Source organism: Mus musculus, chromosome 1 (assembly GCF_000001635.26).
Source record: "Mus musculus strain C57BL/6J chromosome 1, GRCm38.p6 C57BL/6J".
NCBI classification, from domain to species: domain Eukaryota; kingdom Metazoa; phylum Chordata; class Mammalia; order Rodentia; family Muridae; genus Mus; species Mus musculus.
The window spans coordinates 16573546-16588699 of NC_000067.6; the positions used below are offsets into that span (position 1 = coordinate 16573546).

Consider the following 15154-nt stretch of genomic DNA (forward strand, 5'->3'; position numbering starts at 1 on the left):
TCAATGATCTTTAGCAACAGGAATCCCAAGTACTTAAAAGGTTATAAATCCTCAATAAATACATGTAATGAAGCCGGTACTAACTGGTTTGAACCTGAGTATGAGTCAAAATCATCACTCTTCTTTCCCATAGCTAAGAGGTAAAAACCAAACAACAAAACAAAAAACCTTCAAGGAATAGAGTTTTCTAACTATAAGCAAACATTATTAATAGATGCTAGATGGGCACACACAGGAACACTGGAATCAATCCTATTTTGGGTTAGGACAAATATATGACTATAGAAGGTTGTGAAAGACCATTAATAGTCTTTAACCTCTTGGCTAAACTACTGTGGTAATATAACACCTTGAAAAGAAAATCCCAGAATAATGATGTTAATTGTCTCTGGAACTACCAAAGCCTCTACAAAATCCCATCTCCAATATAACACAGAGAGGTTACCTCCATCACTACTGACATCACTGAGCTTATGGGAACGTAAGAGCTAGAGAAAGGACATTACATTCATTCCCCCACAATTATAAAGGCGTATTACGCTGGAAATCCACCTCCTCAAGTCTCACCAGGACACAAAACTAGAAAAACATATGCTGGTACCATGAGAGACAAAATATTTACAGTTAAGTTTTTTCTCATAACAGTTGAAGGAATTAGTTTTCCTTTGCCAAATGGACTTAAGGAAGATTTTAAAACAGACAGGAAATAGAACTGTCACCCGTGAGGAGGGTGAAGGTACTGACAAACCACTCAAGCTCTGGATTCAGGAATTTAGTAATTTTGTAGCCATAAAAGGTAAAACAAAAGGTTCACAGTTAGTATAAATTTGTGAATCTATGGACAAAAGGCTATAAAGTAGGAAGAAAAGGAGGTATTTCTGTTTTAATTTTCGAGACATGGTCTCCAGTAGCCCAAACTGGCTTTGAACTGGGAACATAGAAGATGGAGAATTGATCTGTCTTCCCCTCTAAAAGGCTGGATGACATTTGTGTCCCACTTATGTGATGCAAGACTTTCTCATATGCTAGGCAAACATTCTACTAACTGAGCTACATCCCCAACCCTAAAGCATTAACACTACTAATCTGAGATAGTTTTATGTTCCCCTCCTCCTAAAATCTTCATAATTCTACAGGAATTATGCAGTTCGAAAGAAAAGGTTGCTCAACTTCTTCCCATATTAAACTCAACCATTTGTTACACATGCTATCTAAATACTATGCTGAATCCATTGCCTATAAACCTTTATTTCTGATTCAGACCCTCAAGTGTGAACTTAACCTAATGTCTAACTGACCACATCACAGTCTGAGTGCTTTAAAAATCAAGGGTCTGGACTCCCCTCTTGAAAACAACTACATATGAAAGATTTTTAATACTGACTCCAGAAAACAAGTTTTATTATCAAATGTTTTTTGTTGTCTATGTCACTGTAATACTTTTATAGCTAATAAAATGATACTATGTATCTTTGCTATGAATAATTTTTTTTTCTTTTGAGACAGGGTTTCTCTGTATAGCCCTGGCTGTCCTGGAACTCACTCTGTAGACCAGGCTGGCCTCAAACTCAGAAATCCACCCGCCTCTGCCTCCCAAATGCTAGAATTAAAGGCGTGCGCCACCACGTCCAGCTATGAATAATTTTTTGTCTGACGATAAAAATTCTGCAGTTTGTTGGTGTATCCATGACCTCCTAATAGCTGTGGTTGTCTGTACAATACCTGCACAAAGCCAAGCCAATCAATGTTGTGCTCACAAGCTCTCACCCCTAACTCAGGAGCTATTGACAACTGACAGCTTGGGGGGGTGGGGGTGGGGGCAGAGGAAATATTAGTTTTCCTTAACAGTGTAGACCCTGATACCTCAACCATACTCCAGCAGCTGGCCTCATCCATGAGCATATGGTTATCCCAAACTGAACATGGGAGGGGGGGGAGAGGAAAGAAAGAAAGAGAGAGAGAGAGAGAGAGAGAGAGAGAGAGAGAGAGAGAGAGAGAGAGGGCGGGCGGGCATGAGGTTTGGGAGAGGGATATGAAAAGGTGGGCATGGATCTGGGAAGGGTTAGAGGAAGGAGTGGGATGTGAATGTGATTAAAATACTGTATGAAATTCTCAAAGAAAGCCATTCATTATAAAAAGAAGAAGAAACCAAAAATCTTTGGGTTCTAAATCATTCATTCAAAAATATGATTCTATATAAGGAAGATGTTTTCTGGCCCTAATTGTCTCTGCTCAGTTTATTTTTCAGAGCAGACAAATGCCTGTGTTAAGTGGCAACAAGGCATGCTTGCATCCAATGCAGATATAACCTAATTAGAAAAGTGGTCCTGGAAAGCAGTCCTATTTTCAAGTAACAGTAAGGAATATATAGTCACATACTAATACAATTTCTTATATTCCAAACTCTACCTAATATGATTACTTTTTAATAAACCACTGTTTTAGAAACTTCAAAATCAATCAATATGAGGTATGAAGCATAAAAATGGATTAGCAGTAAGCTAAGAAGAACTGACCTAATTTGAAAGAGATTCTAAATAAGAATAACGTAGACAAGCAAAATGTAAGCTCCAAATACTGTATGAAGACCTAACTGTTGTCTGGTAGATCAACTTCAGCCTGACTTCTAAGGTTCCCATCTTAGAAAACCAGGACCTTAAATGATTTCAGACTTGTAATCTTCCACTATGAGTGTCTCCATCCTGCCTATACGAAGTCCTCTTTAGAGCACACACATCATTATTCCAACTAAATCTCTTTTGCCTCTCTGCTTCCATTTATGCTATACATGCTAACCCATGTATGTTGTTAATGCCATACAGAATGGCTATAGAGCTGAACGCCTCAAACATAATTCCACTCAATCTCTCAAGACTAAAATGCTAGCTTTCTGTGTGCACATATGGGGAGGGAGGGAGGGGGGAGGGGGGAGGGGGAGGGAGATGAGGGGGAGGGGGAGGAGAAGAGGGAGAATGAATTTGAGGATTAGAAAGTGTGAGGGAAGAGTTTATCCAAATCCTGACTGTGAGTTCGTGCACATGTGTGTTGAACCTGGGCCTCACTGACCAGACACGTGACCACTAAGATACATCCCACTCTTGGCCCTGAATCTTCTGGAACAGTTTCACTGACCACATATGAAAAAGGATCTGTCCTTATAATCCTTGGAAAATTAGGTAACACTAATGTCCTGACCAGTTTTTGCCAATGGACACAAGCTAGAGTCATTTGGGAAGAGGGAACTTTAATTGAGAAAGTGCCTCCATAGGACTGACCTGTGGGGACTCCTTTGATTAATGCTTGATTAGTAGGGCACAGCCTACTATGAGCTGTGTCACCACTGATCCAGGACCACCTGGACATATAAAAGGAAGCAGGCTAAGTATGCATGAGGAGCAAGCCAGTGTTCCTCAATGGCTTCTGCATCAGTTCCCGCCTTAAGTTCCTGGTCTGACTTCCCTCAGTGATGGACCATGACCTGTGTGTAAAGCTATAATAAGCCCTTTCCTCCCCAAGCTGCTTTTGGTCATGGTGTTTCATCACAGCAATAGAAACCCTAAGACAGCTAAGAAATAAGTCTATAGGGCTTAAAAGCCGCTGCTAAGTCGAAGAGTGGAGATTCTTTGAGCTCAGGGGTGCAAAATTAGCCTAGTAAACAGAGATAATGAGAAAAATAAAAGCATCAACAAGAATAGGTATTTATAAACCAGATGTGGTGCCATCCCGCCCGCCTCCCCCAATCCTAGCACTCAAGAACCAAGAGGATTACCACAAGTTCAAGGCCACCCTGGCTGTCACAAGTTCCAGACAAGCCAGGACTACATAGTGGAAAGAAAAGGGAGAAGGAAGGGCAAGGGCAAAGGACAGAGCATTGATGCACATGTTCTGAAAAGTGAGTGTTAAAGATGATCAGTGAAGATCTTCTAAAATTGAACCTGCAAAAGATAACTGGCTTTGGGGAAAATTCCAATAAAGCTAACAACTTAGGCTTTTTGTGAATAGATATGATTATGTCTATCATTAAGATAATGCAAATTCAACAATTCTGAACTATATAATAATGATGTTTATAATGCCTGTAACTAACTGGCATTTAGATGTGTACAAAGGAAAAGACAATACCATGCTCCAACTATTGAAAGGTCTTAGCATCTTATACATGATGAAAAAAAAATTCAAACAAGAAGCATCCTAGTTGGATGGTCCAGCACCTGTTCCACTCTCATTTCAGCAGACGGTGCTCCTTTCCTGAGTACAGATGCAGCACATTTGTCTCAAAGCGAAATGGTACAAGGTTATCTAGGCAGTCAGGGTTCACGTGGGAAAAGAAAGCATAAAAAAACCAGAGAGCGCCACCTTGAGTCAGCAAATCAAGGCTACTTTAAACATATTTACAAGCAAGTGCACAGCGGCTCAGTGCAAACCTGACCCCCACATACAAGCCGTGGCGTGCACATACAGTAACAATAAGAAGCTGTTGCTCACAAGAACTCATAGTGTCTGTGACTGCATATACAATACCTGTACATGACAGTCAAACTCCTACCATGGCTGGCAATGGAGGCTGAAAATCTCACCCCTACCTGGTGAGGAAGCATCAGCTAGCTCTCTTAAGAGCTGTGGCCCCTGACAAGCTAGCTACCCATGCTCTAGTACAGCAGTTCCAAATGTGGGTTGCATCCCAAATTTGCAGTCATGCATCCCTACACCCGCCTCAGCGATAACTTTCTTCTTAAATAGCTAACTATTACTCTTCTAGATGTTTACTGAATTCCATAAACTTCTAATCTACTGTCTGTCTTTTACAGTAGCTGTCCTTATGCACAGGGTCCATGCAGCTCAGGCTTGATTCACATCTGTAACATAGTCAAGAATCATCTTGAGCTCCTGATTCTTCTGTCTCGTATGAAGCACCATACCTGACAATCTCTGTAATCTGTAAAGAATGCACCCTAGGAAGGAAATCAACATCTCACGGCGAGTTCTCGCCCAGGCTTCCCATCTGAGTCAGGGTCCTCTGGGGTGTGTTACTCACTTCCCTATTACACTGGGCGCGTACACTTCCCTGGCCTCAGCATGGCCTCCTTACACTGTGCACAGTGCCACTGCACCCACTCTGCTCACCTCAGCTGGGCATTTGGAAATGTTAAGGTTTAAATTTACAGTTTAATGAACACAGAAGATTTCACATTGAATAGAAAGACAAAGGGCCATATTCTCATTAAGTTTTGCCAAATTTAATTTCTTTTTTTTCTTTTTTTTAAAGATTTATTTATTATTATACATAAGTACACTGCAGCTGTCTTCAGATGTGCCAGAAGAGGGCATCAGATCTCATTATGGGTGGTTGTGAGCCACCATGTGGTTGCTGGGATTTGAACTCAGGACCTTCGGAAGAGCAGTCAAGTGCTTCTATCAGCTGAGCCATCTCACCAGCCCCAAATTTGATTTCTTTAGATTAATAAAATGGAAAACCCAAAAGCCCCATCAATGAAAATAAATACTTTTATGGATATAAAGGGGATATAGCTCAGGCCTAGGACTGTCCAGCAGGCATGAGATCAGGAATCCATTGCCAAATACCAAAAAAAAAAAAAAAAAAAAAAAGTTCACTGGGGAATATAAACATTTGCTTTCAATTTAAGCTATATCCCTGAGATAGCAGTAAGATTGGTTTACATATGATTATTTGTAATTGTCATAAATTATGCATTATAAGTCTATACATTACCCCCAGAACAAGGAAAACAGAAAGTTAATACTATCGAGCATATTTTCTTCAAAAAGCTAAAACAGGCAGAACATCAAATATTCAAAGAATAGCTGAGTGGTGGCTTGACTGGGAATGTCCCACACAGGCTCACAGATTTGGTCCTTAGGGAGTGGCACACTTTCAAAGGGTTAGATGCTGTGTCCTCACTGGAGGACATGTGTCACTGGATCAGCTTTGGCTGTGAGGATTCAAAAGCCCACACCAAACCCTGTGTGTGTGTGTGTGTGTGTGTGTGTGTGTGTGTGTGTGTGTGTGTGTTTCTCTCTGCCTGTGGAGCAGAAGGTAGAGCAGGATGTAGCTGTCAGCTACTGTTCCAACATCTGCCTGCACGCTGCCATGCTTCCCACCATGATAACGGACTAAACCTCTGAAACTGTAAGCCAGCCCCTGACTAAATTCTTTCCTTTATAAGAGTTGCCATGCCTCTTCATGATGTTTCTTCACAACAACAGAACACTGACTGCTGTGACAGGCCTGACCATGTTGGTTGGTGGCAGTATGGAGACTTTGGAATAGGAAAGCAGTTGAACTTGGGGCTTAATGGGCCAAACTAGTAAGAGTGTGGGAGACAGTGGTGCTAACGCAGACTGAGCCCAGCTCAAGAGGTTTCAGAGGAAAAGATTATTAGTCAATGGTCTAGAGACTGTTGTTCTGATTATTCTGGCCAACAATGTGGCTATTTTCTGCTCTTGTCCAAAAACAAAAACAAACAAAAATCTTCCTGAGACTAAACTGCAGAGTTCTGAATGGACAGCACTGGTAGGACAGGTTTCAAGACATCCTAGCATTAAGTCTGTTATTAGTGGTCTATATCTATTTCTGTAGATTTATAATGAAAAGGAGCAAGCTGAGTATGGAAAAAAGACAAAAAAAGTACACTTTGAGGAGAAAAGAAATACCAGGAAATATAATGGAGCAAAGTCCTGTGCTTAAGGAAAAGCCTGATGCTAAATGAAATAAATGGAGGGGTGGCCTCAGGGTAAGACCCCACCCAGCTAAGCTTCCAGCGTGAAAGGAATGAAAGAGAAGTTTAAGCAGTGAAGGAAACAACTGACAACAGAAAGCTGATGCATAAGTATTGAACAAGGGAACCATATTTCAGCCTCAGCAAGCAGCAGAATTTGGAAGCTTTGACCATGTGGTTCTGACTTTAGAGTCAAGAACAAAAAAAGGGTTACAGAATCTCCCTTTGTGGCTAAGGAAAGCCACAGAGGCCAGGAGTATTCAGGGGTGTCCCAGCTTGGAGGTCCAGAGAGAACATTGTATAAAGCTGTAAAGGTGGAGCCTGGATTGTGCTGGAGACCCCATGATGCTGGAGATGCCAGAGTCACAGAATATCTGCTAAGGAAAGCTGCCGACCCGGTGTAGAAACCAGACTAAGAGAGAAGAGTGTGTTATTGTAGTCAACAAAGCTGGAAGGAGTTAGAGATCTGAAGAATGTTTTGACAATAGACATAAGAATGCAGTTTGGATGTATTGCTTTGGTCCGATATTCCCTCATTATGCTCCACTGCCCGCTGTGTGGAACATTAATGTATAGTCTATGCCATTGTATGTTGGAAGTATATAATCCTTTTTTTTTTTAATTTTGATTTGATTTTGATTTTACAAGGGTTACAGCCTTGAGTCTCAGAAGGGACTTTGAACTTTGTACTTTTAAACAATGCTGAGACTAGTAGACTATGGAGACTTCTGAAATTGGACTGAATGATTTTTGCATTATGCTATGGGTACAAGCCTATGGGGGCCAGGTAATGAGCTGTGGTGGTTTGAATGAGAAAAGTCTGTAGAGGATCAGGGAGTTGGTCACTAGGGAGTGGGACTAATTCAAAGAATTAGGAGGTGTGTCACTAGAGGTGGGCTTTGAGGGCCCACGGCAAACCCAGAATATCCTTGTCTGCTCATGGGTCAAGCTGTACTTCTCAGCTACTGCTCTAGCATCTGATGCTGCCATGATGATAATGGACTAAACCTCTGACACTATAAGCCAGCTCCAATTAAATACTTTCTTTTACAAGAATTGCCAAGGTCATGGTGTCTCATCACAGCACTAGAAAAATGACTAAGACAAGCTGTTGGGACAAGAGCAGCTTTCTCTAATGAAAATGATAACTTTTGGAATTGCCTCCAATAACAGAACTGAATACACAGGGCATCAGAACTATTTCACAGAAAGGGTCCTCACAGCTGGCTCTACTTTCAGATGAGATTATGACGCACTTCAGCCAATCACAATGATATACATCTATAGTCCCAGCACATGGGAGGCAGAGGCAAGGAGGACACCTGCAAGCTGGACTACACAGCTAGTTCCAGGATAGAAATAAACAAAAGCGTCTCAACCCTCAAAAATCACAACAAAACAAAAACACACAAGATATTAAATGGTATTGTTGGAATCATTAAATGCTAATTTTACTTCTCCTATGATAGGTATGATTGTTTTAAAAATTTAGTCTAATACCCACATTTTCCAAAATTTTCTACAATGTAATATTACAAAAATGTTACCTCAATTACATCCTCTCACTACTTCCCCAAGTCTTACAAACATCATCTTTCAAATGAAAATAATGAAAATTTGTCACTAGAAATTAAAACTGCTCACCATGATACCACCATTTTGTTTTCTTTGGATTCTTGTTACATGTTCGCACATAAAAGGAATTATCTGGTGGTCGTCTCTGAAGCAAAAACAAAACAACAACAAAAAAGAATTTAAACAGGTAAGTTCTGAAAGAAAGTGACTGAGAGAAGTGAGTTTACCAAAATTATTACAGAATGAAGGAAAACAATGGACACACTAAAACACAAGTAGCATGTTGGCCTCGATGGTTTTCAGAAGGGCGGTGGCAACAGTCAGTTACAGTACATGGCAGCCGAGTGCTTCCCGCTTATCCTTCCCATAAAGTCACTCAATGAACTAACACAAAACCTACTTAACCAAGGTTGTGTGAAGAACTACAGCAACTTTCAAGTATCCACATAGGCTTATCATTTTATTGTAATGTACTAAGGAGAGAGCAGATGACTCTGATGCAAACAGAGTCTAAGAGGAAAGATGCTTTAGAGCTCATAGTAACAGTGACCTTGCTGCTCCTGTGTGTCCTGGCTGGAACAATACAGAAAACCTGGCACCCTGGAGGGCATCTGGCAAGAGTGATGCTAAACACATTGGAGGAAAACTGGGAGAGACCCTGCCTGAAAACTACTGGGTACCAGCCTGACATGAGTATATCTTTCTGCTCAAATGTCAAGTTTATTCTAATGCTGTAGTAAAAGGGACAGCTTCCAACATAATAAAAGAGAGCTTTTGGCTAACTTTTACAATAACTTCGATAAAACAATGTCTTTCTTTCCCTATTAAATATCTTTTGCAGTGTTTAGACTTAATTAACTATTTAGACTAATGAAGATGAGAGATTAAGAGAACTCCTTCTACTGAGGCTGATTAAGAGCTGCATCATTTAAGAAAGGTCTAGCCAGAAAGTAGTAGCAAGTGTGATGGAAAACCTAGACTGCTGGGAAGAAAACAGCCCATTCACTTAACACTTCTAATGCTTATATACTTAGCTGTCAGCTGACCCTTCCAGTGCCCTTAGGAGTTCACATCAACGGTAATTTGAATCATCAACGACAAAAAGGCTATTTGGGGGCTGGAGAAATGGCTCAGGGGTTAAGAGCACTGACTTCTCTTCCAGAGGTCTTGAGTTCAAATCCCAGCAACCACATGGTGGCTCACAACGGATGCCCTCTTCTGGTGTCTCTTAAAACAGCTACAGTGTACTTATATATAATAAATAAATCTTTAAATTGAAAAAAACAAAACAAAACAAAACAAAAAACTGTTTGGGTGCAATTTGTTAACTATTCCAAGATTGTCCTGATACAATTTTGAGAAAATCTCTTTAAAAAATAGGATTACAAAATAGAGCTGTGTATTTCTTTTTGTGTTACCTAGCATTCAGTAGGGAGGGGGAAAAAATGAAGCATCTAATAAATGCTTAATTTTATATTCACAGAAATCTGACTCTTAAATTATCATCACAGTTAAGCCTATCATACAAGAATTCTACTAAAAATAGTTTATCGATAGCAGCAAACCAGAAAGTGAGTGGAATGATGGAGGCAGACGGAGCAACGGTTCCTCTCTGGCACTTGGGAGTAAAACATTCCATGTAAATGCAAACAAAAGCTAATGATCATCGCTAATGACCATCAGGCCATGCAAGAGCAATGAGCAGACAATCTCCAGGGACCATCTCCATGGCACTATATGCAAACCCTGTGGTCATCACCTCACTGTGAGGAATCATAGGCATATAGAAGCCCTTGTAAGAACAAACTGCTCTGTCCCCCAGATGAAAAGCTTTGTGTGTGCATGTGTGTGTGCACATGTGTGTGTATATGTATGTACTTGCACACTTGGGGAAGCAATATTGAAGTAATAAATGAAGAAGACTCAAAACAACGTCTACAGTTAAACAAAGCTTGATTACACCTTGAGAATTCAGAAGAAAGTAAAGTTAAAGTGATGTGAAGGCAGCTGGAGAGACACTCAGCAGTGAAGAGCACTGGCTGCTCTTGCAGAGGACCCTTGGAGCACCTTCATGATGCCTCACAATCATCTATAACTCCAGCTCCAGGGAAGTCAATGCTCTCTTCTGGCCTCCACAGGTACCAGGCATGCTCATAGTGTACAGACATACATGGAGGTAAAACACCCATACATATAAAAAATAATGTATTTGCAAAGTGTTGTTAAAAATGCATGCATCATATTTCATCTAAAATAGTTGTTTTGCACGTTTTAATATTTTTTTCTTCCTTTCTTTTGTTAAAGATTTTATTTACTTTATTTTTATGACTACACTGTAGCTATCTTCAGACACACACCAGAAGAGGGCATCAGATCCCATTACGGATGGTTGTGAGCCACCATGTGGTTGCTGGGAATTGAACTCAGGACCTCTGGAAGAGGAGCCAGTGCTCTTAACCACTGAGCCATCTCTCCAGCCCGCATTTTAGTATTTCTGAATGGGATACTGAGCATGCTTAGCTGCTCAACCATCTTGGTGTACTTTGCCCCACTCAAAAACAGACCTCTTCTGAATTAACACTGATACTTATTTAATGAACTTATTTATTTATTATTTATTTAGAAACTTATTTAGTAAAACAGTGACTCTGGGTGTTACTGATTATAAATTTATTGTTTAAAATTAAAGGATTATCGTAAAGATTCTCTAAATTCTAATTAAGAAAACAGTAGTGGATTTACTCTGGAGAACAAAAAAACAATCTGCTAAGGACACATGTACAACCCCAGAGCTCCTACTTTAAAGATATCTAAAATTTAACTCACACCATTTTTCATCTGGTCTTTTCCCCACTTCCATTAGAGACAGAATCTGTAGATGAATAAAGGAAAACAGAACAAAAGGTTCCAGAAATTCTACTGGTGAATGGTGTGCCTCCTTCAATCTAACCACTAAGATAGGAAAACTCTGGATTCTAGGAAATTCTGAGAAATGCTGCCTTGGATGGGAAGCAGGGTAAGGCGATTTTTATTTCTAACTTTCCCACTGTGAAATTTAAAAACAGGAACGTGCTGTACACTTTTACTCTGTGCTTGTTTATGGAAATAAAATTCAGATTAAAAACATGTACACAAATGTCCTGTTTAAAAATGATTAAATGACAGCTATAGCCTAGTTACTGCCCACATTGCTAGCATGTTGTATATTCAATAAACTATAAATTAGAAATATAAAACATTGACTTTGACCTCTAGTCTATTTAGAATGAAAGATAAAATAACAAAAAAGTCATCCACCGTCATTTAAAAACAAAAAGCATGGGTCCTCCTTCAAATACAGCTAATTATATGTTGAAACTGTTAACCTCCCTATGCTTAAAGAGGAGACATTACCTGGAGTGACTGTTGCAAGTCCTACCTTTTCTTTGCAGCTGGAAAGCATGCTGATAATGCTGAGACAGACTGACTGCACTGAGAGCGCCGGGGACCAGTCTTCTGTTAGAATGGATAAACAGATATGACCATTGCTATACACATGAGGATGAATGGGAATATTTTCACCAGTAAACATGACCTAAGAAAAAAATGAAATTCCATTAACGCTCAATATTCTCTATTAAAAACCTAAAATATTCTCCACATTTAACAAGTATTATTTTAAGGCATAAAATAAAAACAAACAAATAGATCTCAGGAGCAAATGCTCCCCCATTACCAACAATTCAGTACCAACCTCACTGCATAAATCACCATGCAGTGGGAGGAGCCCACAGGCTGTTTCATAGATTGCACTGAAAATGGTACTAGAAAATGGTAAACTCCAGTTATAAGAATGTTGGGTTTTTTTTTTTTTCAAATTCTACTCAGTCCCCACTAAATACTCATTATTCATCTTTAATTCCAGCAGTTGGCAAGCAGAGGCAGGTGATTCTCAGGCACTGTGAGGCCAGTCCGGACTACACAGTAAGTTCCAAGCTAGCCCGGGCTACACACTGAAAGCATATTTAAAAAAACAAATGCAACGAAACAAGACCAAAAAACCAAATAAATAAAAAACAAAACAAAAAACAAAATGCACTAAAATTCTAAAGTATTTAATTCTGATACTATAACAAAAACCAAATCAAACCTGTTCAGGTGAAATAGAAAATAATAAGGCAGAGTCTAATTGGCTGCTGTTTGCGTCTTCCTCTGTCTACTCCCTCAAGTCGTTGCCCCTTTGCCTTACCTCAGCACAACTGTAATGGCCTTCCTCTGTCCTAACACTTCAAGTAGAGCACCTAAGCATCCAGAGAGGAAAGAGAAGATGTCTGCATGTCTTACAATTCCATTATGCACTTCCCAAGACAACTCAAAGGCAGCAGCAGCAGACTTAGGAACACCTATACGTGGGCCTCTCTCTACTCTGCAATGCTAGACAAAGAACTTGGGCCCACAGACATGCTACGTAGCATGTAAGTGCTCTACTCTGAGCCACAGCTCTAAGAGAAATCACTTGATTTTACATAAAATTCAAATTAAAATAATTCCCTAATCTTCAAGTCAATTTTATAAGGTAGTAATACCATTAGTTCTGTCGTTTTAGCGGTTGCTCCTACCTAGTGATCACACTGTAAAAAGTCCACCACCAGCATCACTTGAGTGAGGGTCTGGTTAAGAATTCACAGTCAGGCTCAGTGTGGCAGAAGACCACCACAGGGGCACCTTCTGCAAAGTCTGAGGTAAGGAATTTTACTTGAGCCTAGAAGTTCAAAGCTATTTTGGGAAAATAGCAAAACTTTCTCTCAAACAAACACTAACAACAATCATAAGTATAAATTCAAAGTTGCCAATTCAGAACCATGAGTCCCTACATAAAACCCAACAGTTCTCAACCTAGATGAACAGACTCTCTCAATCCTTGCAAAACACCAGCTACAGCAAAATAGCAAGGAGAAGCCAAAGTCTAAATTATGACATAACTGATAAAACACTTGTTGGTCTATAGAAAATAGTCAATGAAATCCACCTACCTAGAGTGAGGTATGTCCACATTCAATATAGAATAGATATTGTGAAGTTAAAATAAGCTAAGGCTTTTATAGCTATTTTAAACATATAGCCACAAATCTGATTTTACTAAGATTCTTAGAAACAGTCATATTAACAAGCCAATTACCCATGCAGTTGGCAGTCTGCTAACATTTTAAGTATTACTAGCATGCAATACTCAGTAAAAGAATCACTTTCAAACTTGCTTTCCTAAGCGTTTAAGATCTGGCCACCCACGTCCACCCTCCCCACAGAAGGAAGGTAGAAACAGCACGCCAAGCGTCACGATGAGAGACATCAGTTCCTTGTCTAGCATGACCGCATGGGCTGTTTGCCTGTGAACAGCTGTTCTAGGAAATGCCATTCATTCAGCTGAGATCATTGCTCTTGCCCTAAAAACACCAGCTTTGAACAGTCTTCAATTCTACATTTTCTGAGTCTACTCACAACTGCTTTTTAGTGGAATTTTAGAAGTATGAACCACAGCTTATCACTACATATTTATTTGTAGACTGTGTTACACATGTCTAAAACAGGGATTTACAAATGCCACAGAATACAGATCAGCAGTGTTTTCACTGAGAAGAGAGGCAATACCTTGAGAATTTACTCCCTGGTCACAATTCCTTTTAAAAAGTATCCTCGTCCCAAAGGTCTCTTAATTAAGAAGTCTATGAAAATTGTGCTTTGAAAGTGCCAACAGTAAAAACCTGTCAACTTTTTAACATGGCTATCAACAATCACCAATCATCATAGGCAACCAGATACAAGGGTCCTGACAACTGACTACTCATTCCCAGAGCAAAGGAGAAGCAGTATTCTCCTTGGAAAAACATTGTTACCAATGTCCACGAGCCAGGAACTGGGTACCTACCTAAAGGAAATGCAGACGGAAGAGACAGTGGTGAGGGTGAGAGAGGGAAGCTATGGTGAAAGCAGCAGAGGTCTACAAGCAGAGCAGAGGGCAAGACTGAAGCAGCTAGAACAGCACAGAGACCCAACAAAAATCAAACCGAGTCCTCTGCTGGCTGCAGTGGTTCCCATCTATAATTCCAAAAAGCTGTGGCAGGATAGGATCTTGGGCTATGTAGTAAGACCTTGTCTTAAGAAACCAACTGAAGACAAAATTAATTAATCTCAATCAGGCTTTTAACATATTCCATACATAGCAAATGCAGCCAGCATGAACTTGAAGTAACCAGACATATGTAAAAGGCATTACAGGTCTTCTCCGTTCCCACAGAGAGCTTTAGAGTGCTCGCTGCCACTCCGGCTCTCCACCTACTGTGGGAGAGTAACTGAGGTTAAAGGCTCAATGTAAGCACTGTTTTCCATCTTACTTACTACCAAGTACAGATCAAAGGAGAAACTGGACATTTCTGTTTAACTCGGGCGAACAGGTATTAGAAACTCAAAATGTTGTTTGTGGGAATGTAAAAGTAAACTGGGGTTGCCCTATGTAGCTGATAAAACTGTCTAGGACTGACTGATACAACAAGATCATTGAATACAAGTGATCGGAAACGACAATTCATTTTGGCCTCAGGTCAAAACTAGTTATACAATCATACTGTTCCAAGTTAACTGAAAACTATATATATATATTCCATGCTGCAGAACCCCACTGAGGAAATGGCATTTCAGCGAGGAAGTAAAGGTTCAACTCTAGGATTTAGAATTAGAACTTTGTCTCTGTATTTTTAATAACTTCCTTATTCTTGTAGCTCATTTTCAAAAGTAGACAAGAACTAAGATGTAAGTATCCTCAAGATAATTTTGGAAGCATATATACCTAGTTCACATCCAGTCTA

The 15154-nt window shown here is 39.9% G+C and overlaps 1 protein-coding gene across 10 annotated transcripts in view; it reads right to left on the reverse strand.

The window, feature by feature from the left end:
- Window positions 1-15154, reverse strand: part of Ube2w (ubiquitin-conjugating enzyme E2W (putative)) — a 78673-nt gene that overhangs the window by 32758 nt on the left and 30761 nt on the right. For 3 of the 10 annotated variants that reach the window (XR_003946406.1, XR_003946405.1, XM_017322047.2), the window contains one exon: window positions 11731-11886. Coding sequence is in view for 7 of the 10 variants with exons in the window: in XM_017322047.2 (XP_017177536.1) it covers window positions 11731-11886 (156 nt within the window). In the remaining 3 variants the exon portion in view is untranslated. The other 7 variants (NR_073122.2, NM_025773.4, NM_001271016.2 and 4 more) reach the window with 5 other exon arrangements.